Below are 22,355 nucleotides of genomic sequence, written 5' to 3'. Positions count from 1 at the left end.
GCTGCCTGAGAGAACAGACCAACACCCTCCACGCTATAATCTCCTTTCAGATAGTTATAGACAGCAATAAGGTCTCCCCTCAGCCTTCTTTTCTCCAAGCTAAATGGCCCGAGTTCCCTCAGTTGGTCCTCATATGACTGGTTCTGCAGACTCCTCACCAGCTTCGTTGCCCTCCTTTCTGCTCTCTTTCATTTTCTCATAGGATTTCCAAATCTGTTTATCATGGTGATTCCATTATAAAGACTGTCCTCCTTAATTTTTACTATCAAAGATCAAACATCAGCTTAAGTACATAACACATTCACAGAAGTTAGGATGCTTTCTGTCTGTCATCAGTTTTCACCTATACTTACAACAATCCCGAAGTCTTGATCACATCAGCAGCACTACCTGATCATTTAATAATATTCTGCCATGGATAGGACCAAAGGTAGAGAGTCATTGCAGCAACGGAAAGCTTTTCTCAGTAAAAGAATGACTAAATACTGGAGTTTATTGTCATAGGGAGGTGAGGGTATATCCAATCTTTCTAAGGGTTCTGAGGTACAAAGAGCTCAGCCAATTAAAGTGTATTTTCCCCATTGTCTATTCCATGTCTTGCTTGGAAATGCTGCTCCTGTATCATGAGTCACAAAACCAGATGTGTATACAGGCTTATATGGCTGCTGCTCAAAATCCAGCATCAATATATCTGCTTTCATTAACTAATATGTGGGATTATGAAATATGGTGCCTGAAATTCCAACACGTGGTTAACTTTCCTGGCTAGTTCTGGAAGGCCTGAGGACACAGGTCAGAGTAGCAGTATGTCATATCTGTACAGCTCCTAAGAACATCAAATAATGTCAACAGACTACCAAGAGTGCGCTAGGTAGAGCCTGCACAGGAAATGACAATAGGCCATGTGTCTTTTGGTAGTCTCTTTCAACTTATATTTTTGGAGTTCTATAAATAATTAATTTGACTTAAATTAAGAAACACTGCACTAAATGGGGTTTGCAAGATCTGACTCGTCTTACTCTGGAGATTTTACTTGCCACGATATAAGACTTGCAAAGAGACTGGCAGAGATAGTTTTACAAGCAGCCCTCTGTGTTGTAATTTTGTGTAGGTAAGAAGCCTAAGGATGTTAGATACTTCCATGCTATTGAAGGTTTTACACGTGGTGCAACACTGATTTTACTCTTTCAATTATCATTTATCATTATACATTTACTGCGTCAGTATCCACCTTCTCATCTCAGCTTTCTTCTATGCAGTCATCATCTGGGATAAATAGGTTTTATTCTGCATTCCCAGAAAGCCTTTTGGAGCTGTCTCATTTTGAAAGAGAAACAAGAATATTTTTAACATACATGTGTTCAGCATTACCCTTTTTAATCATAGATTCTTTAGGCTAATAAAAAGTAGTAAAGACAACACAAACAGCCCAGAGGAGAAACAGAACCCTTCTGAAATCACCAGTTGGGAGTTATCCAGACTGAATTGTACTTTGCATAATGTTGGGGCTGGATTTTGGAAAAACAGGATAAAAATGATTTTCCATATTTTCTCAGACACATTTTGTCACTTCATGGTGTTTGATTTTTTCTCTTTTTTAAATTTACTATATTCAAAGGTGAAACCTGGAACCTTATTTTTTTTTGTGTCTTCCTAATGTACAAGATATTGTCATAGCACAAATGGAAGTTATTCCACTTCTTGAGCTTTACCTTTTATTTCTATACCCTTTCTCTATTTTGGATATATCAGATATCTGAAGCTCAGGCCAGCTTGAAAACTTGTCTCTTTACTGGTTATTATTTCTTAGTGAAATTGTATTATTTGAAACTAATGCAGGGTGTGATCAACCTGCAATTACTTATCTTTGCAAACTGTTGAAGAAACAACATTTAATGTGGGTCACTCACATAAAATCCTAACAGCTTCCAAAACAAGCTGTTAGTTTGTTTGGCAAAACTATTTCAAATGAATGGCAACTGAAGCTTTGAAAAGTTATGGTGTTGTATGTTTGAGGTACTGAATGCAAACATGGCAAATGCCTGACAGTGGTGAAGGAAAGGCACTGCAAGCAGGAGGTTGGGAACTGTGGTTTTCAACTTCAGAAGAATCATTTAAATTCTTAATGGCAGTTCCTCAGATAAAGAGAAAACAGCATTCTCTGAAGGGGGGCCAGCTGTTTAGAACTCAATAATCAGGCTTTTATTTGGCCTGCCTTCTGGAGTCGCTGCTATCACAGATATTGATGCTGGCAAACAAAATAAAGAGTTTTTATGTCATAGGATGCATTCTTGTAATAATTCCTAAAAGAACATAACTTTTTTATTTTTTTCAAAATGTCTGTTGATCATCCATCTTTCCAAACTAGGCACTAGTGTGTTTGTGAAGCATGAAAAATAATTTAGATTTGCATGTGGTTTACACTTCATTATTTCCAGAACTGTCACTGCACTACTCAGTCATTTTCTTTAAATATTCAGTTATGTTTGAGTAAAAAATGATCAAGAAATTAATCTGAAACACGCAGAATCTTTTTACCTCTTCATGTTTCCCTCTCTGTTCATTCCAGTAATGTGAATGGAACCAATTCCCTGTCCCCTGGACAGAGGAACTTCAGCTTTACTGTAAGGAGACCACACAGACAGCATGAGTGTAGCTCATTCTGGCCTTTAATTGGACTATGGAGTACGGCAGGAATCAAAATTGCATTCATTAGTCTCAAGTCAAATTCCTTCTAATTTTTGTGGAAAGTGACTTGAACATGGATAGAAGAATTTAACCCTGTTACTCAGTATGTACTTTTTAAGGCCTGTACACCCTTTCTGATTTAATATACACACTTTTGAAACATATCTTTTTTGTTTTTCTTGTTCAGCAAGAAGAATTTTAATGGATCAGTTTTCACAATATTTCCATGTTCATAAAATATGGTTTATATTGCCAAAAGATTTCCCTTTCTTCTAATGAAAGTACGTTTACTTTACTTTCCTATATATTTCTCTTTTCATATAGACATCCTGGAGACTTAGGCTGATTCAGGATGATTTTCCAGGGCTACTCTGCTGTCCATCAACATATTAAACCTAATCTACTTAAGAAATCTCCAAGTGCCTCTGTTATCAGCCAAGGCAGAGAGCAAATCCTATGCCCCAGTCCTTTAAAGACTCTTTCTTTGAGGCAAAATTTATTACAGATGACAAAGAACATATTAAAATGTGGATAAAGTTTAAATCTTGGGCTAGGGCTTGCTCTTTGGCCTTCAAAGTTAGTTGTATAGCACTATGCATGTCTGTATAGCTAGACTTTCTCCCCAAAAAATTAACATTTCCTTGCTCACAGTGCATATTGGAAAAAGTCCCTGTTCCATGGGATCCCACAGTTGTGTTCAGGAATTGCCTGGGAAAGCACTACTTGGATCAGGCTTAAACTGTGCCAGGAAAAGGGCAATCACTTCGATGCACATAGGCAACGGTACACAATTTTTTAGGCCCGTGTCCTTGTCCTGGTTGGTACTTAGCACCTGAAGTAGTCTGAGATCACAGTGTCCAGCAGAGTTCCCAGACAGCTGGAGGGACAACAGGGGACATGGGCACTACTTTGTGTCCCACCTGGGCAGCATCCTATCAGCAAAAAGAGCAAATTGCTCTCACTTAAATGTGACTTAAATGTTTGGTTTTACAATACATTGGTTTCTCTCCCAAGTCTTCTGCTAACTAGATGTTTTAGGACATTTTTCTGGGTTTCATATTCTTTCTCCAGCATTGTGCTGTCTGTGCAGATTAAGCAATGATTAGGAAAAAAAAAAATAAATCACATTCTATTTTTCCTCTCAATTTACACTGAATTTTGAGTTTGGAAATACCAGACATTTTAACATTTTCTGTCTTTTCTTCCTATGTCCATTGTTTCAGTTTCATGCTTCTGAGGCAGAAATCCTTCAAGTTGTAATGAAGAGTCCATATTCTTTTTCTATTCAGTTTTGGGTTCTGATGGTCTCAGATATGCTAAAATTTATACATTTTTGTAGCAGTTCTACCTGCCAGAATAATTAATAGATCATCCCTTCTTCTCAGATATATTATTTTTACTCTAACCTTCCAACAATGAGAAATCAGTTTTTTTATTTTTACCCTCTTTATTCACTTTCAATGAAAATAAATATTATATTTATCTCATATTTAGCCACCAAACAATGAAAAATACTTACCATTGAGTAGAGTCAAAAGAATTTCAATAGAGTCTTACCTGTAATTCTGCTTTTCATTTCCTATGTGAAATCTGTCATACTGTGAATATGCTCGGTTTCCTTCCCAGTCCATTAATTCAATTCTTAGAGAATATTGCCTCTGACTTGTTATTGCAAAGATAAATTCATTTCCCAGCCAATGTTCACCTGATGGACTACCAAAACCCTAGAAAAAAGTTGGCAAAATAACTAGATGTAATTATTGTAATTGGTAGAATCACAATATATTAATAAAACCATCATTATATTTTACCTATACATTCTAATTACTGGTCATAGCGTTCTGTGATCTGGTTTGACTATCTCTAAAATGAATCTATTAAAACATACCACGTAGGAGTGTCATGCAATTCAACCGATATTTGACAGGACAGTTGAGGTTGTCAGCTGAAAACCACTTTCCAATTGCACAATATGAATGCTATGGTGCTGTATTTGCATATCCATCAATAAGAACACTGGACATAGTCATATTCTATAATACGTTTCATATGGTGTTGATCACAGTGATCATTAAGACAATTAAGTCAAAGCAGAATTCTGCTACACACTAGAAAGGGTTAAAAAGAGTTTACATTAGCCTAGATTATACATTGAATTCAAGTTAGCTGTGGATGAATGCTCATGTTGTAAGGTCTAAAAAATGGACCATTCCTTTGCTGTTGAGTTTCTGTCACAACAGAAGGAGGGAGGCTTTTAGTTTAAAATCCTCTTCTGTATATAATACCTACTGGACAGGACAGTGTCTGTGAGTGATCATTAGTTATAACATTGGTTTACCTCATTCTTGGTCCACTAAAGTTCAAATTGGCTAACATTTTTGCTGCTACAAAGTTATTTTTTCTTACCCTGCTGAGGTGAAATAAGATATCTATAGATGCTTTGATGCTTTGAAATCTTTAACTTAAGGAGTTAAGAATATTCCTATAGACTATCCAAAGCACAGCAGAGGGTATTGTGATTTTATTTTCTAAGAATGAAAAATAAACAGCAGTAGAGTATTTAAGGTACCTAACTCTCCCCACATTTCATATATTCAAATGATCTTATTTCCAGTTAAGTAAGCAATACAGTTATTTGGAAAAATAATAATAAAAGTATAACCAGTTTTCAAACTGTATTCCTAGATCTGTATTTGGGTGGTTCTTCCAGATTTTAAAATTATTTAAATGTTAGTGAATATTTTATTGAATTAAAGGTTTTATTTAATGTAATTAATTTAATTTACTATATATTAAAATTATTTTTCTTTATAAAGTATTAGTTCATACCTGAGAACTCTTAGCTCCATTTTTGTTCTTTTTAAACAATAAAAATTATTTTAAACTGTAATCTTTACTTGTGAAGAACTATTTGAACATGACTATGCTTACACATATTTCTTAAGCTAGGAATATGGGAACTGGAAATCTCCTCATTTGCTTGCAGTGCTAGGAGTGTTTTAGAAGACCCTTGTGAAAATTTCCTGATCAAATTAAATAAAAGACTGGATTATTTTCTTGCCTATGATCAAAAAATCACCCTCTGTTACTAAGGTGCGCCTGCCGCATGGAGGAAAGAAATAAACAATGAAATAATTTTGGTTTTGGAATAGATTAGTGTGCATTCAATCTCAAATTTTTTCTTTTGTCATTCATTACAAGAAGCTACTTTCCCTCTGCACTCTCCATCATGGTATTTAACAGACAACATTTGCTCTCAGTCTCTGATCATGAACTAAACTCTGTGATCTGCCATTGATTGAGCCAGTGTAAGTTTCAAGAATAAGTTTGAACATTTCCAGAAAGCACATATTTTTCAAAGAGGGCTAAAATTAAGACATTTCCTTGGGACTAGAATTCAAGTAATGGGAGATGCATCTGTAAGACACATTGGCAAGAAATCAATATCTTCTCTTTGTGACATTTCAGCCACTCTTAATGTGAGATGGAAAGAGTGAAATTAAAACCCTTTCTCTTTGTTTTTTATTTCATTGCTGCTCCAGCCCTGACTAGTTGCATCTATTGAGGATAGAATCAGCAGCTGAGTGAAGCTGCATCACAGCCAACACTTCACTCGCAATGCAGAGGTATACCACCTGCAAACTTTTAAAGAAACTTCATTTAAAAAATGTAGAACCTTAAAAGTTTATGATAGGATCAAAAAAAAGGAAAACGGGGATTTTGTTGTTGCTGTTCTTACACTCTACTCAGAAGTTGTTTTAACTAGTCTACCTGAGCAGATATTTGGTGGTCACTGATACTAGAGGCTAAGAAGATATGCCATGTTTGGCTACACTGTGCTGAGTACACTACTTTCTGTTTCGAATAAGCATGTCTGCCTTTTGGCTTCAAGATCATTAAGTGATACCCAGGGACAAAGCGTTTAGTCTGCAAGAACTGAAATTTGGTGGTCTGTGGTGAGTCCTGGAGAAGACTCAAACTGAAATATGGGAGGATACTATTAGCTGGCTTCTCCTTTCCTGCATATTATTTCATTATACCCTTTATTTCAATTAGATGTTTAGCTACATAAGTCCCTGTAAGTACTATTTGTACCTAATGCTGGTGATTTCTTGCTTTGACCACAGCAGTCTTACTTCTGCTCAAGGTTTCCCATGGTGTATCTCTGTATCTCTCACCTGCTGCTTTAATTGCATTCACATGCATATTTGGCGTCATACACACTTCCTAAAATACAAAAGCTTGTTCCTCCCCTGCATAAACCCTGTCTACAGCTTTCACTGTTTTCAACCTGTTCCCTTTATCCTTTCTATCTCCTTGCCTTTTCTCTCTGCCCTGTGACTGTCACACACAGTTTCTCCTGTTCTGGCAGTTTTGGCAGTGTCACACCAGAACAGTCAGTGGTTTGTCTCTGACGTCCTCTCTCACCAGTGGTCATTGCCGCTTGCCTTAGAGGACGGGACAATATGCTTTGTGGTAACTACCTAATAAGCAGTTGGTCTCCTTAAAATCCAGAAGGCAGAACTGGAGCATAGGTGTTTACATATCATCAAAAGTAAGTTTCTTTGCAGACTATATGATTTCTAATTCACAGGAGATATATTATTATTATCTTATCTCTCTCTCCCTTTAAAATAAGATTTTCAAGAAATCCTTTCTCCCTTTTTCCCAGTGCTGGCAAGCTGAGGGGACTCCCCTTTGAACTGTGGCACTATTGAATTATATTTGTCTTATCTTATTTAGATTACAGCCTATTCAGGATGTAATACATGTGGCTTTTTAAACATTATGTGTTCCCATATGTGTTCTATATAAACTCCAGACACTATATATAGTTATTCTGAAATAATAATAATTTTTCTTATTCTCATTTACACTTCCTTCTCCCTTTTCACGTGTTATTACACTAAGGTGAAAATCTATCACTAAGTGGTTTGCTCTCCTGACCAGAGGAAATGAAGCTGCAGCAAAAGGGAACAGAAGGAATATAAAAATGAATATAAAAAAATATGAGGAAAGCCACCACATTAGTTACGAAAAACTGAATCCTATTATAAGGAGGTACAATACTGAAACTCAGATTAGAAATGCATAGACTAAGAAATATTTTTCCTTTTTTCTTGTCGGGAGCAACTTCTTGTTAAACAAACTCCTTGCCCTTATGAAAAGAAAACCAAGGAAGTAAGTGGAATATAAAACATATATCTGAAGCAAGGAATGTTCCGAAGGAGAAGTGTATTTTATTGAACACATAATATGGTTGGAAGAAAGAAATAAACAAACAAACAGGCACTCAAAGCTTTCATAGATTTAAACCAGAGAGGAGCAGTACATTTCTGTTAAGTACAGAGTTGGGAACAGTTTCTTCAAGGATAATTTTATTATGCCAAACTCAACTGTTTCCAACCTGTATTTAGTCTGTAGTTTACTGCCTCTGTTTCAGACCTAAAGAAAGACTTACATGCTTGCTGTTTTTTTTCCAGATACTTTGGTTGACTTAATTCCTACACAACTTTCCTTGTTTACATCTTATTTAGACTGTCACTGCTACTAGAGCACTACTACTTTGGCAAGATATGTAAGAAGAGAATGACATATTATTAGCCAAATAAACCCTGAAAAATGTGATTTAACTTTTTGTTTCCATTCCCAACACTGGAGCTGGCAAAAGAAATGATTGAGCCACATTCTTTTGGTTTGCCTTCAAGATCTTTAGACTTCAAAGTACATTTCAGAATTTTATCTTTGAATACAAAATCTATTTTTTGTTTCCTTCAGCCAGAAAACTTCAGGAAACAGGCTCGTGTAATGGTTATTCCCACCTGTCCTCTATTTTCGTGCAATACTTTTGAAAACTTTCAAGGTTGGGATAGAAAACACACAAACTTGAAGTTCAACAAGGTTTCAGGAGAACAGTTGCTTGGGATGAGTTGCCACTGGGAGGAATGCTGAAGTGGGCACAGACCAGTCAGCCAAGCTCAGTTGCTGAGCATGCACTGACCCAAAGGACCCTTAGACACCTGAGAGAGATTTGAAGGACATAAAAGAGGATCTCAAGAGATGCCACAGAGAATCTTTGAAAATAATTGGGATTCAGGACATTATTCGTAATGAGAATGGGACTTCTGTGTAGGACACAGACAAAAATCCCCAGAAAAGCAGACCTCATTAATTTTGCTGTTCATGAGATAATGCAGTAATTGTTCAGTAATGAAAATTCAGTAATGAAATTCTAGCATTTTAGTTAACAGCAGTGATAAGATGCTTTCGACCTTACTTTAGATCCTGCTTGTCATTTTGATTTTGAGAATGCCTTAGATTATAGCTTTAAATTTTAAAAATTAACATTAAGAGTCATCTATTCCAGATGCATAGCTGTTGTTAAATGTGTTTGTTTCCTAGTACATATATACTCTGTCAACATACTCATTGTTTTTCATGTTCATATTGCTATAGCAAATGCTCCCAGAATTATTTGTGTTAAAATTTTGTACTTAAACTCAAGGAAGTATATGAGGTGATCCAAGTCATCCTCGGCTATCAGCCTACTAGGAAAAGGAACACCTGTCTTTCATGAATGTGTTTGTAGTTAACTAGATTTTAAATCCCTCTGAAACCCAGTGGGTCATAAGCACTGTTCCAAAATTGCATTTTAAATTACTAAGAGAAACAATGTTTTTATTAGCTTTCTGTATTTTATTAATTATATGTTTCCAAGTAGAGGGATTAATTCTTTAAACTTTATATTTTATTCCAAAATTATTCATTTGGATTTGCTTAAAAATTGCATAACATTTTGAGATGACTGGCAAATAAGAAGGTTCCCAAAAGAGTGCTTAATGTAATAGGGAAAAGTGAGAAGTTTCCAAAAGTTTTCAGAGTCTTCTACATTTTCCCTATTAGCACTCTATGGAAATTAGGATAATATAGCATGGAAATATGTCTGCATCATCATAGTATGTTTTCTTAACTGTTCACTACTAGCCACAGACAGGATGTACAAATCTTTGCACTCACCTAGCACAGATTATTTTAATGTTTCATTATATTGTTCACAATTTTTCATAATTTTTACTGCTGAAAATTGCATTAAGGTAATATTTTGGCAAAGTTTGATCTGAAATAAGTCTGTTAAAATGACAATTGGTAAAATAAGTTTTTTATCAAGGAATAAGCAGATGACATTTTGTACTGCATTTAGAATAGATTATTCTTGTAGACACAGTAACACTTGTTTTCAGAGCAAAGATATGATACAGTATAGAACCTTATGGACAGTTTTAATTCTATTTATATAGTAGGATGAAGCAAAGGAGTTTTCTGATTCTCTGTGCCTATAACTACACAATCAATAGTGTAAATTCTGACATAGTGCCTAACTGTTATGCAAAAAAAAATAGTAATTTGTTGTTCTTTTGTATGCATTAAAGTACTTAGAACCAGGAATCACAAACAAAAGTACATGATTTTATAATATTTACTCTAAATGACATCCAGGTTCTACATCACCTCATTTCCAATTGCAGGTTGATTCACAGAGTCAAAACCTAACACAGTCATGAGTACAAAGAAACATAATTCAATATTGGTTTTAAAAATGACCTTAAGAATTTACAAAGTTGATACTTATTCAAAAATAATAAGTATGGTGCAAAAGAGTTTTATTAGCCTTGGCAAAATCTGTGGGGGTATTCTGTTTGAATCATGTTACTTCAAGTTCATTAAACAATTATCTCTCTTACTTTATTTATTTTGTCTGATAATGCTCATAGGAAGCTTTGACTTTTTATAGACAAAACAAAATTGAAACCAGACACAGTCAATATATCCTATGGGTTCATCTCCTGTTAGACAATTCACTGAATAAAGCAGATAATAATTCAGTGTTTTACAGCAGCACTTTCTTCCCAGAAGCCATAAAGAATATTCAGCCCCATTTGCCTTAGCTGAGAATGTGGAATAGATTTTGTTTAAGACTATCATTTCTATAAAGGTCAGTATACTTTTGTATTTCCATCACATTGAATTATTCATTGCATTATTTGAAATAAAGATGTGGTCTATAGAAATGACTTCAACTTCATCAGAGAAAAAAAATGTGTTAAATAATGTTAACTTAAAAGAATATGAGAAAACAACACTAAATATTCAAAATAATTTCTATGAAATGCTAACAAATATTTGGTGTCAAGATTAAAAAATATGTTTAGATTGAAGCTAGAGGTACCTTCTCAAAAGAGTAAAACAAAAACTAAGTTATTGTCAGTTTAAACAAAGAACTGAATTTCCATATAATCATTCCAAATTTGAAAAATGTGTCTCAAAACCTTGGCCATACCCTGCAGCAATTCAGGCAGTTGCACTTCATTCTAGACCAAATATATTAGTAGACATACACAAGTTAGGTTCATTTTTTCCTTTTTCCTTCTCAAACACACACAGCATCAGCAGTAGCAGAGTTGCTGATGAGGAAGAATCACAGTGACAGAATCCAGGATTGAGGTGCACACCATACAGAAATATTACCTCTGGCTATGCAGGGGACCCCAAGCAGGTCAGTTTCCTACAGTGGCCCATATACAGGCCTGGATTTCAATCTCACTTCCTTACTATTTAACTAAAAATTACATTGAGACCCTCTCTTCCAAACCATCTTCTTCACAAGTGAATCCTGGGAATATACAGACACTCAGTGCAGTTCCTATTAAGTGCATACCAGGGAGGTGGGTGTGTTTTAAAGAAAAGAAAACTCAATTTTTGTATTCTAAGAAACATGAATTGCAAGCTTAAAGGACTTTCTGTTTTGTTTGCTTTTGTTCACTTCAGGCAAAATGAAAGAATTTTTGGAGATAGAATTTAATTATCTTTTTTTGTTTTTTTCAGAAGACAGAGATTCATGCTAAATAACACAGATGCACATAACTAGGAACACAGATGTGACAGGAAAGACCAACGGTCTGTTCATGAGTTTGAGCAGGAACTTGAACCTCAGCCCCGTAATCCATCTAAATATCTCAAGCATCAGACTTATGAGTTACTCTTTCTTGCTTGGGCTCAGTCACTACACTAAGTAGCTGAAAAAGAATAAAAGATGACTGACAACAGAATTAAAAACCTAGAGTAGGAATTTGACATAAGCCCCAAAGTGAAAGGCTGCTGCAGTGAGTCCCAAATGGAACAGATCAGGCAGCAGATGCTCCTCCCTGAAGGGAAAGCTATTCCATGATAAGAGCACACAATTCTTATTTGGGAGGATCACTACTACAATTCTACTGAACATTCAGATCACTAATTTAAAAAAGTAACCTCTCAAAATCTCACCAGACTTTTATAAAATAGCATCTCCACCTTTTGGTTAGAAAGTTCCTTTAATAACATTAATCTTTTTCATGATATTCTAATACAGGCTGCTAGCATAATTAAGCTGAATCGTGATACCATTACATAAAATTTATTAAGTTTAACATGTAAATAATATATTACATGCTTATATTAACAACCTTTGAAATATCACAGGTCTTATCAGTATCTATTAATGGTGTTAAATTTAAGCACGAGTGGCAGAGTAGGCACAAATACATAGCCATGTGTCAACACAACACTTGAAACTAATGTTATACAGTAACTTTTGCATAGAAAAGACTGCTGAGTGTAACACAGTTTAAACACAACTGTACTCCAACACAAAACTGCGTTTAACTTTACATGCAAAAGTATTCCTCAAAATGAAGATGCTTTCTTGTGTGGTAATATCTTCTCTGGTGCCCAAACCAGTGATACAAAGCCCCCTCAAAAAAATATTGCTTCATTCTTGCTCCCTTAGATCATACTGTTGAAATGCAACTGTAGATTAAACCTTGGTCTGAACCAGAATAGTTTCATGAGCATGTTTTCATAAAACTGAATATGGTCTCTCACCACTTTGATATCATGTCTGTCTCCACTACTGGATTTAGACCTCAGGAGAAGCTGAGAACATGCTGGCTCTTTTTATAACAGCGATGAAAGTGAGAATTATCTGAGTAATAGTTGCATTCAGAAGTGACTTTTATTAAACTAGTGTGACATGTCACTCTTTATCACAGAAGAGTGGGTCTGCATGAAAGGCGGTACTCACATAATATCTTGATACACATTCCAGTTACCGAATATCATTTCCTTATATCCAAATTACTTGGTAAATGTTTGAAAGAAACAAATGGCTTCCATGTCATCTATCTCAGTCACTTGAAATAAATGATTTTTTTCAGATGTAACTAACTTATAACTCATGACTTTGAAGTGTTCTATCATAAGAAATGCATTTGTGACTACAGGTTACAAAATTATTCATGTCTGAAGTGTGCTTTTTTACCCTCTTGTACCCATAATTCATTTTCATGAGCTTATTCATGCAACCTAATAATTCAACACCACCACCCCTCCCAACCCGTCTTGTTTGTCCACAGTACAAAAGCAACGTGCCTTCAGTCTTTTCCAAGGACACACATTTCCTAGTTCTTGCCTTTCTCACAGGTCCATTCTACCCTAAAATCCTTCATTTTTGCTGGAAGGACCATGCTGATATTGCAGGGTACTTTATGAAATTCTTAACACTATAATCAGGGAAAGAACATGAAGCTGTTTCTGCAGAAGGAGCTATGGGATATACCTCCAGCTAGCTAGCTAGATGGGTGGCTATAGTACAGATAGTGTTATGAAAACTCTTCTCCATCCACAAAAGTTTCTGTATTCTTTTATTCCCAGGCAAACTTCAAAATGCTCCCCCATGTTCTTTGAAGCAACAATTATTTCCCTCAAAACTGTATCACTAAGCCACAGGGGGAAGAAGCAGCTGGGAAGAGTGCTCTGAATATCCTCTAGCACTCTGCTAAGCAGAAGGAAGCAAACCAGAATAACTCATGTGCTAACAGTAAAAGATGCTCAGCTCCGAAAACAAGGCAGCCCTGTGCAAACTGCCATTTGGGAATGGCCTGTTACCCGTAACTGTTTGCACATTATTTGTGAAATGTTATTTGAGTCAGACCAGAACTCCAATAAAATTTAGTGACGAGGATCCTGTGTCACAAGACTGTGTTTACACACAGACCGTGGCCTTGTTCAGTGTGCTGGTACAGGTGTGGCCTAGGAATTAAGAAAGAAGGAACTGAGTCAAGTAGGAGTAGGATCTCCATCCACTGGATCCCTCCTGTCCAAAACAGGAAAACACAAAAACTCCTGTTGGAAGGAACATCGGGATTCTTATTATAAAATCCAATTATCAGGAGCAGCTGTAATCTTTGGGGTGATCCCTAATAGCCAAACAATTTGGGAGTAATAACAGTGAAAATGAAAATCTATGTCTGTGTGAGATCAATCAACAATCAGATTTCCAAGGTTTATGTATCTGACCATATGTACATTAAGTGTAATATTTTTTCCTTTGCTTATACTTCTTTGAATTACTGTTCATGATCAAAAAGTAGATTACTTCAATATAGCTCAAGCCACAATCAAAGGAGGAAACCTCTTATTGTCATAAAACCACAGGCCTGTTGGTAGATAGGATTCTAGCTAGCATGCGTTTGTACATTTTTCCACATGATGATAAAGGTTTTGTAATTTGGAATTCCTGACAAAATTAAAACTCTTTATCTGAAAAGCTGATTACTTTAATTGCTGTGAACAACAACATCATCTTTCTAGATCTCCCAAACCAAAGTTTGGTGAAGTTAGTTTCAACAGCCATTTCGATACTTGACATCCCATGGAATCAGGGGCTGCATCGTGTGCTTTCTGTGGAATAAACTTTTTAGCTCCCAGCAATGTCTTTTATTTATTCTAAACAGAAAAAAAGCATGAATGAAGGTGGAAAAAAAAAAGAGCTTTTGACAAACTCATTTGATGTGGAATAGTCCCAGAAAGTGCAGTTACCATGTTTAGAGCTGTTGATAGCATTTGAATTCTCTTTTAAAGAACATAGGAATATGACAAATGTCTCAATAACATCAGACTACTGTGAATGCAAGAAGTGTGAAGATTCTGTGGCCACACCAATGCTTAACTTATTTAAACATTCGTAATGCAGAAAAGGAGTTCAATTAATTAGGAATAGCTTGCTTTAACAAAATCAAGAGTTATGAAAGATATTGTTTCCACAATAGGAGCATTCAAATTATGAGCAAATTTATTTTTTCTGTCAAGAACATTCAGCCAAGCCATATGGTTTATGTAATTTTTGTTTAAAAGAAAAACACATCTAAAGTTGTTTTTCACTGGAACAAGAATCATGAAGCTTACACAAACAATTTAAAAATGTGCCTTGTACATTACTTTTTACACAGTCAGCTTGAAAAATAAAGTAAGGAACATAATAATCTAATGTGACTGGAAGGGGATGGAGGTCTGTCTGTAGTTGTTTGATTCTTCAAGTGTTCAGGGAGAAAAAAGAATCTGCACAGTCTTTGTAAATGGACAAAACTGCATCAGAGAAATATCCATCATCAATCAATGTTCCAAAAGGGACAACAGATTGAGTTTTTCCCTCTTTACTCAGGTCAAACACAATGTTAATTTTGCTGAGGACTTATTTCAAAAATGAAGAAAAAAAAAAGTGCAAGTTAATACTGCTACTGAAGAAATATGGAATATTAAAAAAAGTTATAGTTTAGAGACAGGAAAGGTGGGCAGAAGGAATGATAACAAAACTGAAAACTGGAATGGAAACTTTCACAAGAGAAATTAAAATAAGACTTAAAACACATGGAAACCATAGAAGGAATTAGGAGACCACATTCTAAAACGGGAGCTGGACACTTTACAAATAAATATTAAATGTAAGTAACATCTGGAAGTTTTCAGAATGAACTGAAAGATGGCACTAAGAAATAAAATCTTTGTTGGAACAGTAGATCTGGTAATGAATAATGCAGGTAGACCTAGGTGCCCAAATATAGAACTTACAGTCTGTAGGACTTGCAAGGACTGGTGGGGTGAAAACGTGATTACCACAAAGTAGTTCTTCCAGCTAATGGATGGCATCTATGTCCAATCTAGAACTTACTCATAGAGGTGAACCATAGGAAGTATACTGAAAGGAGTAAAAAACATCATGCCTAGAAGATCAAACACTTTCAGTCTGAAGAGGTGTTTAGCTATCTTTTAGGTAAGCAGAAGACATGGACATGGATCACCAGACTTGTTATACTAGTTATAATTTACTGAGGCTCAGAGGAATCTCAGATTATTCCAGATAACATAATGCAAATACCCACTAGAACTGCACCCAGAAATACTTCCTGTGGAAGTTCTGATAATGATCTCTGTAGTCTGGCTCTCAGTGTGCTGCAGAATTTAAGCCATGGAAGACTATAAATTATCCTTCTCTAGCATCATACTATATTGGCACTATGGAGCTAGCCATCAATTTGACCCAATGGCTCTAAAGAGAAAAGAAAAATAAGAAACACCAATAGAAATGGAAGTGGTTTTGTAGATGTGCTTTTCAAGCACACACGGATGCCAGTGGTGATTTCTGAGAGAAGGTGGTAGCTGACTTATTTTAAACACTGAACTGGTGTTGTACTCTTAAATGTTAATCAGGAACATGACATTAAGAGGATGTAGATTTTACTGCTGAACTTCACTCTTGCCTCAAAGAACCAAAGAAAAAGCAGATTCTGGACAGAAAGATAGGAGGCAGTTTCTATAAAGCTTAGGAATTCGGCTGTGAGTCTAATATGTACAAGTGATCCTAATCTAGATAATGACATTACAAATTATTAAAAATGTTATAGCTTTCTTTCATCATAGGAAAGAAAATAACAATACTGTAGCAATAAAGACATGTAGTACAATTAAAACCAACATGAAGACAAAAAAAATGGATAGGAACAAGATTGTTGTGGACTGGGCAAAGCATGAAATTCCAAATACCTATTGAGAGTCTTTCTCTAGTTGCAGAAAGCAAGAAAATAATTTTAAAAGTCTGAGGATTCCCCCAACAGACTTGATCCTCCAAGGAACCCCCCTAGGATTCTGGTAGTGAATGCTGGGCTATTGAGTGTGGAATTACTTCTATGAAATTCATGAGAACTATTAAACTAGACATGCTAAAATGCTAGAGAATAGGGAATCCAACACTCCATCGCCTAATTTGACAAAAATGTAGACAGTTGCTGGGAAAGGTGCATTCATCCGAGAACTGAATTTGAGCAAGAAGACTTGATAGCCAAGTTAGCACATGAGCTAATCATTTGCTTGGATTTGACTGTTGCTAATGACTGCCTAATAAATGTCAGAAACTGTGTATTAGAAAGTAAACTTGTGGAAACCCCCCCTTCTAAAAGCATCTCAGGTTTGCAGATGATAAGAATTTTTTTTTTTTTTTTTTCAATTATATTGTCCTTCTAGAGGTCAAAACTCTAGTAGTGTTTTACATTCCATCCTCAGGCAAGGAAATATGAAAAATGATTGAAGCCCGCTTCAGGGTGACCTTAGCTGCTGTTGTTAAAGAAATTCTTTGTTGTTCCACTTCAAATTTTCCTGATAGTCAACAAATAGTATAAGGAAAAATCCATAGTAAAATGTGAAAGCACAGATGCAGAAGATACTGATAAAAAAAGGATGGAAGGATGAACTTACAGGCCTTCCTCTGAATTTCTTCCAATTAGTATCAAGTGTACAAAACTGAAGTGGCTCAAGAGATTTCGTAATCAGAAATGAATTCTTAGAAGAAAAAGCACAAATTACACCAATCTTGCACTGACAAGAAATCTGCATTAAAGGTTTTGTATTTGTTTTAAATACCAAAGGAAGTGTAACTTTATTTTCCAGAATAGACACTGGACACCAATGGAAATAGAAACAAAGGAACACAAGGGAAAAGTTAGTACCACTATTACTGTAATATCACTGACTTTGTGGCAATTTATGTATGGATGCAGCTGTTTTTTTCTGACTTCCAAAAGATTTACGGCTACTTTGTGTCTCTCTTAACCTGTTTCCTGTGCTGGTGTCTGGAATTAAAGTACTTCCACGTAAGCAGAAGACAACAGCATGAAACTGAGTCAAAGACAATGATTGCCTCAAAGTTTGTCTGCAGGGTGAGCTGATGACAAGTGACTCATGTAACTCAGCAGTGCTGTCACTCACCTCTGCAGAGAATACTCCACGTGCTACCTTTCCAAACTAACTGCTGTAACAGTCTCAGCTTAGAGTCAGAGGACATGTGCAATGGCCTCCTAAAACTGAAACAGTCAAGAACTTGTAGGGGCACTAGCAGTAACATAGGCTGGTGGCCTTAGTCCCTGTCCAGCTCAGAAACCAGCAGTCAGTACTTACAGCTTATAGCTAGAATAACTCTAACAGTTTTCCAGATTATTTTCCAATAAGAACTAAATGCACTGAAACTACAAGAATCTCCAGAGAGCTATTATTACTGTTATTATATTAATATGATATTATTTATTTCTGTTAGATTTGGGGCCCTAGTGAGATACAAGCACAACAAGAATGTCTTAGCAAATTTGGGAAGCTGTATCTAACTATGGGCTGAGAGAACATGTATTAAATTCAATCAATCCAATTAAGACTGATTACCATTGTGTGCCTCTGCACACTACTTGGATTCCATTGGAAGAAACACCAGATAGGTATGTCAGGAAGGAGAGGGTGTGTGATCCAATAGACACTGAACACCCTCTCTGAACAATGAGGGAATTAAGTTTGTGGTGTCCTTGCCTTGAAACTCAGGCATTGTCACATATTCCAGTAATCCACAAAGCATCCACCAGCCTCTATTATCCAATGTTTGGTGATGTATAATAATCACAGAAGGGGGCCTAGGCTAGTTACTTTGGTGAAACGGTTCACAGAAGCAGAGTCAAGCCTAAATCTCATCTTTTCTCATGACTTACAGGATAGCTATCAGTAACAGTCCAAACCAGATAATTATTGTTATGTAAATGATTTCTTAGAAGTCTACAGTATTCTTAAAGAGAAGCAAAATTATTTCAGACTGCGTGAAGTAGACAAAACCACCATAATCTAATCCTGCACAAGCTCACACCATTGTAAAGGAAAATTTTAGGAAAATGTTTGACTAAGTGAAGGGTTATATATGAAAAAAGGACATATGGGAAAACTTAAAAGAGAAGGGCTGTTTTTATTAAATAGTCCAAGAAAAAGCATAGGAGAAAAAAACTGAGTAAATCTCAATAATTCATATGGTATGCAGAAATTAAAACAGTCCATATGTAGGGGATGAGTGAGGTTGCATATACAAATTAATTTCCTCATAAGTAGAACTGGTAAAATCTTCACATTTTGTTTCCTCCAAAACGAATTTGTGCTTTGTATTTTATTTGACTCTGAACGAAAATAGAGTAAAACATTTTTCAAGTTTCCTGTTAAATTAAAACTTCATGAATTCTAAAAAAAAATTGCCAATTTTGCAAATCCATTCAAAATTATCTATTTTCATTTTAATATTATTTTTAATTTATATACATTATGAGACTACATCCTCTGGTAGCAGAGGTCTGACCAAAATGCTTAAATTTTACCCCTCTAATTTATATTTTCAAGTAATATAACAATATTGAAAAGAAAGCATGCATAAAATCCAAAATGACAGGTTTTTTTGCTAACCTGATATTACAGTTATTTCTGAAATGGCAAGTTCTGTAACAGAACTTTTTCCCATAGAAATTTTACTGAACTGAACTTGCTTTTATAATTAAACATTTTAAATACTTTCTTCATGTAGTACTTTTTGAACATTGCTCAACAAAAGATTTTCCTCTTCCAGGCTGATAACATGGTTCTGAAAACTTCACTGGGAATTACACTGAAATCCAAGTCATTCCTCAGGGGCTCAGAGAAAGAGGTACCATCAGAAAGTTTGATCAGGCAGCAAATAAAAAAACTCAGAAGTTATTTAAATTGGAGTTTTGGTTTTTTTTTTTTTTTGAGTTTGCAAAATGAAAATAGCCTGCTGAAGTAACATCATCTGCAATTTGGTAAGTTACTTATTTTCTTTCAATCCTATTTGAAGTATCAACATTTCCAGTACATTGGCTTGATTTGAAGAGCTGGCGTATGACTTGGGATAAACCCCAGTAAAACTTCTCATTCTTATCTGAAATACTCCAACTGCTGAAGGAGTTCCCCTCAGCTGAAAACAGCTGTGCATTAGAAACATCATCTCATATCCATTACCCCTTAGTGTCACAGCAAGTCAAAACTTCAGAGTGACACACAGCAACATTCTCTATTGCATAAGCCTGACCTTGTTTTAATCTCAGTAACTGACTGAAAGAAACTCTAAGTCATGGGAAATAATACTCAACTAATTGAGTAAAAAGAAAATTATGATTTTCAAAAGTAATAAACATGACAAAAGGTAGCTCATAAAAGAGTCCAGGACCACAGCACATGACTATAGGTAGAACTATCTGCTTAAGATAAAAGGAAGTACTATTTGAAATCTAACACTGCTATGAACTGTACAGCTATTCCACAGTTTTCACCTTACCATTTTGTATTCTTTCCAGTTTTTTTGAAAATCTAGACTCCCATCTTCTCGGTGCTGTATAACTGTCCATCCTCCTCCAGCAATTTCCATATTGCAGAAGACCTATGCAAAAAACCACCAAATAACAATTAAAAAAACATGCATTGGAATTCTATCATCTTAGGGGAAAAAATATTTGTGAATAGCGAAACTGAGGAAGCCTGTTTTCCTACAGATTCATGCCCCATGCCCTCAACGATACCCTCAATCACTGTATTAAAACTGGAGCTCTCCTTATCCTCAGTGTAATTCTCCCAGTAATGTCTCCTTTCAGCATATTACCTGAGAACATCTGCCCATCGTCATCTTCTGCATCCCCAGTTTTCCTCTTCACATTCACTCTATGCTCCTTTTCTATTTTCTCTGCAGTGCCCCTGAAATCACTCCCTCTTAACAAGCAAGTATTTTTTCAGTGACCATGTTTTCTATAGCTTTTAGCAGAGTGTCACCCTGTCTAAGAAAGAATCTTCAGAAATTCTTACAGAAAAAGCCCATTCCAGTAGCCCAAAATGTAGCACAGGTGAGATTATTTCATTTTGCTTTGTATTATAATGTTACCCTCAGTGTGCCAGGCAGTGTCTCAAAGCAGAAACAATTGATCTCCGTCTGAATTGCCTTGCAGCTGACAGAGGACATAGATAGGAACAGGCTCAAGAAAAGACATCTGTGGAACAAACTCAGAAGTTAAGACCTATACTGAACATATAAGGTCAAAATCTGCGATCAATGTACTAATAAAATTCTAACTTAGATGCTGAGATTTTGTGTATTAACGGTAATTTAACAATTTGACAATTTTGCTGAAGTTTGGTGTTATTGTGTCAACTCTCCTAAATTGTATTTGTCTGTGCTCTTGAATAGTTATATACCTCTTTTTAAGATTAGTGTCAATATGCAATAAAGTTGAAAAGGTGTCAGCCATCAGCTTAGCTTTTGGCATTCATATCAATTGTCAATCCATTCAGCACTGGTCAGTAATTTAAAGCTTTAAGTTTGTTTGCCAAATTGAAGGTTACTATTCAATTCAGTTAAATAAAAATTTGTCCCTCAGTTGACTACAGAACAATATTGCACCCATGGGCAAATCAATTCCAAATCTTTCCTACTCATAAGCATTGTCAAAGTAATCCTGTGCAAGTACTTTTGTTTTAATTTGCTCCAGGCATGCTGAGTGAAGTCCGTGTGTAGGTACAGGAAGGAAACAGAATATCGAACAGTGCAAACATGTGAACTTGATTTAGGGTAACCACAAGAAAATCCACAATTTGCTGGACAAACATTTTGGCCCTATTCTTCCTTTGGGGAAGACACTGTGAGTTGAAACATTTATCTACAGGATTTAATTTCTTTAGTCTGATTTACAGTGAGAATTTCTAAATGATGGATTTATTTCCCTTGTAAGTAATTTCAAGGTCCCATGAATCCACTGCCAGTTTTTAAAGCCTTAAATCCTCAACTGTATTAAGACTACCCATTTTAAAGACGTGCACAAATAAATGTTGAGGGTTTCATACAAAAATATAATAAAATACCTATAAAAATACTTCAATGTTTTCTGAATAATATAGCAAATTAAAGAAGAAAACTGCTCATTGAAAGAAAGACTTACAGCAGCACATTATTCACTAGCTATCATTGTGTGGTCTGGCACTTTCCACAGTGGCAGACACAAACACCTGCTGTATTAACAGGAGTGCCAAGCTGATTATAGATGTTCATTGTGCATAGCTCTAGCCAGCCAATGTCCTGGACTGGCTTCTGTCCCAGACAAGGTCAAGGCACTCAGCCATTAAACACCTTTTAACATGTTCTGATATTTAACCCTCTTATAACCTGATTTAGATTAAATGAGCATTGAAAGCATTGCACTCTTGCCCTTCCTTAAATGTGTGTGTAAAACATTCAAGCTCCTAATAGGCATATATGAGATTATTTATTCATAATTTAGCTTTATTGACTAAATTATTATAAACCTCATAATAACAATTTAAAGATCAGCCCAATTTCAAAGTAAACAAAGTACACAAAGTAAACAAAGTACAAGTACATGCATGCTAAGACATTACAAGTCTACATTGTTGGCATGCAGCGACAAGCTCAAAACAGCCATTTG

General features: G+C 35.6%; 1 protein-coding gene across 1 annotated transcript in view; it reads right to left on the bottom strand.

Moving 5' to 3' along the window:
* Positions 1-22,355, bottom strand: part of ANGPT1 (angiopoietin 1) — a gene marked incomplete at both ends in the record, with an annotated part of 157,094 nt that overhangs the window by 29,067 nt on the left and 105,672 nt on the right. The window contains 2 exons of the mRNA XM_080338533.1: positions 4,246-4,412; positions 20,204-20,305. Coding sequence (XP_080194659.1) covers positions 4,246-4,412; positions 20,204-20,305 — 269 coding nt within the window. The remainder of the gene's footprint in view (positions 1-4,245; positions 4,413-20,203; positions 20,306-22,355) is intronic.

Source organism: Nesoenas mayeri, assembly GCF_963082525.1.
Source record: "Nesoenas mayeri genome assembly, chromosome: 2".
Taxonomy (NCBI): Eukaryota; Metazoa; Chordata; class Aves; order Columbiformes; family Columbidae; genus Nesoenas; species Nesoenas mayeri.
Note: the sequence above shows the minus strand (reverse complement) of the source record. Positions and strands in the feature narration are given on the sequence as shown.